At 34.6% G+C, this 1,997-nt stretch overlaps 1 protein-coding gene across 1 annotated transcript in view; it reads right to left on the bottom strand.

The window, feature by feature from the left end:
- Nucleotides 1-483: 483 nt before the first annotated feature.
- Nucleotides 484-1,997, bottom strand: part of LOC110037167 (beta-galactosidase 2-like) — a 22,935-nt gene continuing 21,421 nt past the window's right edge. The window contains exon 7 of the mRNA XM_020741748.1: nucleotides 484-603. Coding sequence (XP_020597407.1) covers nucleotides 484-603 — 120 coding nt within the window. The remainder of the gene's footprint in view (nucleotides 604-1,997) is intronic.

The following is a 1,997-nucleotide window of genomic DNA, read 5'->3' as shown; positions in this document are numbered from 1 at the left end:
AACCTTAATACTTTTGATGGAATGGGAAACCTCTGATAGCATGTTAAACATTTACGAGCGAACTACTGAAACACAGGAGGTAATGAGGCATTACTTTTCTAACTATTCATGAGTAGCCTTTCGGGGATTGCATTTGATTAGCATATAAAGTTGCTCAATAGATCAATCAAGATGTTCATAGAGTTAAAGAATTTATTCGTAAAAAGATTTGTCAGGGCTCAACATCATGTTACCATTGGAGATCTTATAATGGAGCGTCAGAAGCCTATGAAGACGCTGGTCAAGTACATTCTACAATAGAGAAACCTCAACATGAAGTGTGAGCCACAATTATAAAACCAACTCATAATTGAGGTCTTACTTAAGAGTATTCACGGTTCGATACCATTAAGATGTTCAAGAAGTTACTAAGTAAGACCAGTAGCCTGCAAGAAGAGGTTAAGCATACATAATCCGTGGAGAATTTTGAAAAGACCAGATCAACTAAGGCACACGAGAAGAAGTCTGGGATGGTGGAAGCGGTGGATAAGAGAAAGCAACCCATAGAGATTCAATCGGAGTCTTCTCAGCAACCATAACAGTGCAGTCAGTAGTACGGTCAGCCTGGTTGGTCTCCATCTCAATAGAAACAATACAGGATAGACAAAGGACATGGTCTGTCGATAGCAGACCGGTTGAACATGTTATATTCCTTTAAGAATGACATGGTGGAAAAGATCTTCAGAAACATGATCAATAGGCCAGAGTTCAAATTCCCACAAGCCAAAGAAGCTATCAGAGGCCGACAAGTAGGATCAACTCAACTATTGTCCATACCATAGATTAATTGGGCGCAATAGAGAAAGTTGCTCAACTTCAAGGTTTGGCTTGAGAAAAATTATAAAAAAGGAAACATAATAATCCCAAAAGAAGATTTAAAAGAAATTGAAAGAGGTTCTAAAAAGTGATTTCGACCGAGTTAATCTCTCTAATAGATCCGTACAAAGTGGATGATGGATGGTGCACAATTTGTACTAAACCTTCCAAGAAAATTATGGAACAGATTCAAACCATTTCAAATCACCCAATTTAAACCCCAAATTTGACCATGAGCCAAAATCACATCAAATTGATTTTTCTAGTCAATTTAATTCCCCCAATTTCTTATTATAAATTCTTCATAACATTCCCCTAGATCAAATTGAACCTTCAATTTGCCTTGGTCTAGCCTCAAGCCTAGCCCAAATTCAACTCAAATTAAACCACAATTTTGCCCCAAACTTCAAATTCATCCAGATTGAACTCCACGACCCTTCAATTTTCAACCCAATTGATTCCCAAATGCCAGTTGCTTCAATTTTGAAAGACTTGATCAAATTGATCAAGTCTTTGAAACCGTTGCCGGGGAAGTGAAGTGAAAATTGTAAAGAATCTATTGATTTAAAAGCAAATTTCTTTTTAAGAAATTCTTATTTAAACTTTAATTTATTGTATTTTATTTTGTGTGTGTTTAGTTTTATTTTATGATAGTGTATGTATAGTTCAGGTTCCGAAGGACTAGTGCCCTACGATTCTAAATTAGAGAGAACTGTTAGAAAATTCAAAAAAATCAAAAAAATTAAAAATCTTGAAAAATTCAAAAAAAATTATAGAAATGACAAACCAAAATGATCAAAAATGTTGAAATTCATCAAAAGTTTAGAACTTTAAGAGATTATGCCAACCCTACTGTAGATGAACTTCATTGTAGTATTCAAAAACCTACTGTAGTGGCTAATTCATTTGAGCTTAAATCTACTATTATCCAAATGGTATCAAATAATCAGTTTGGGGGATCACAAATTGAAGATCTAAATTTACATCTTGCCAATTTTCTAGAATTGTGCGTTACATTTAAATACGATGGTGTATCAGATGATGCCATAAGACTTAGGTTATTTCCTTTCTTACTAAGTGATAAAGCAAAGATGTGATTGAATTTGTTAACACTTGGATCTATCAGAACTTGGGGTGATTTA

The sequence above is a fragment of the Phalaenopsis equestris genome, unplaced genomic scaffold, assembly GCF_001263595.1.
Source record: "Phalaenopsis equestris unplaced genomic scaffold, ASM126359v1 Scaffold216248, whole genome shotgun sequence".
In the NCBI taxonomy this organism is placed as follows: domain Eukaryota; kingdom Viridiplantae; phylum Streptophyta; class Magnoliopsida; order Asparagales; family Orchidaceae; genus Phalaenopsis; species Phalaenopsis equestris.
This window is presented reverse-complemented; position numbering and strand designations above follow the sequence as displayed.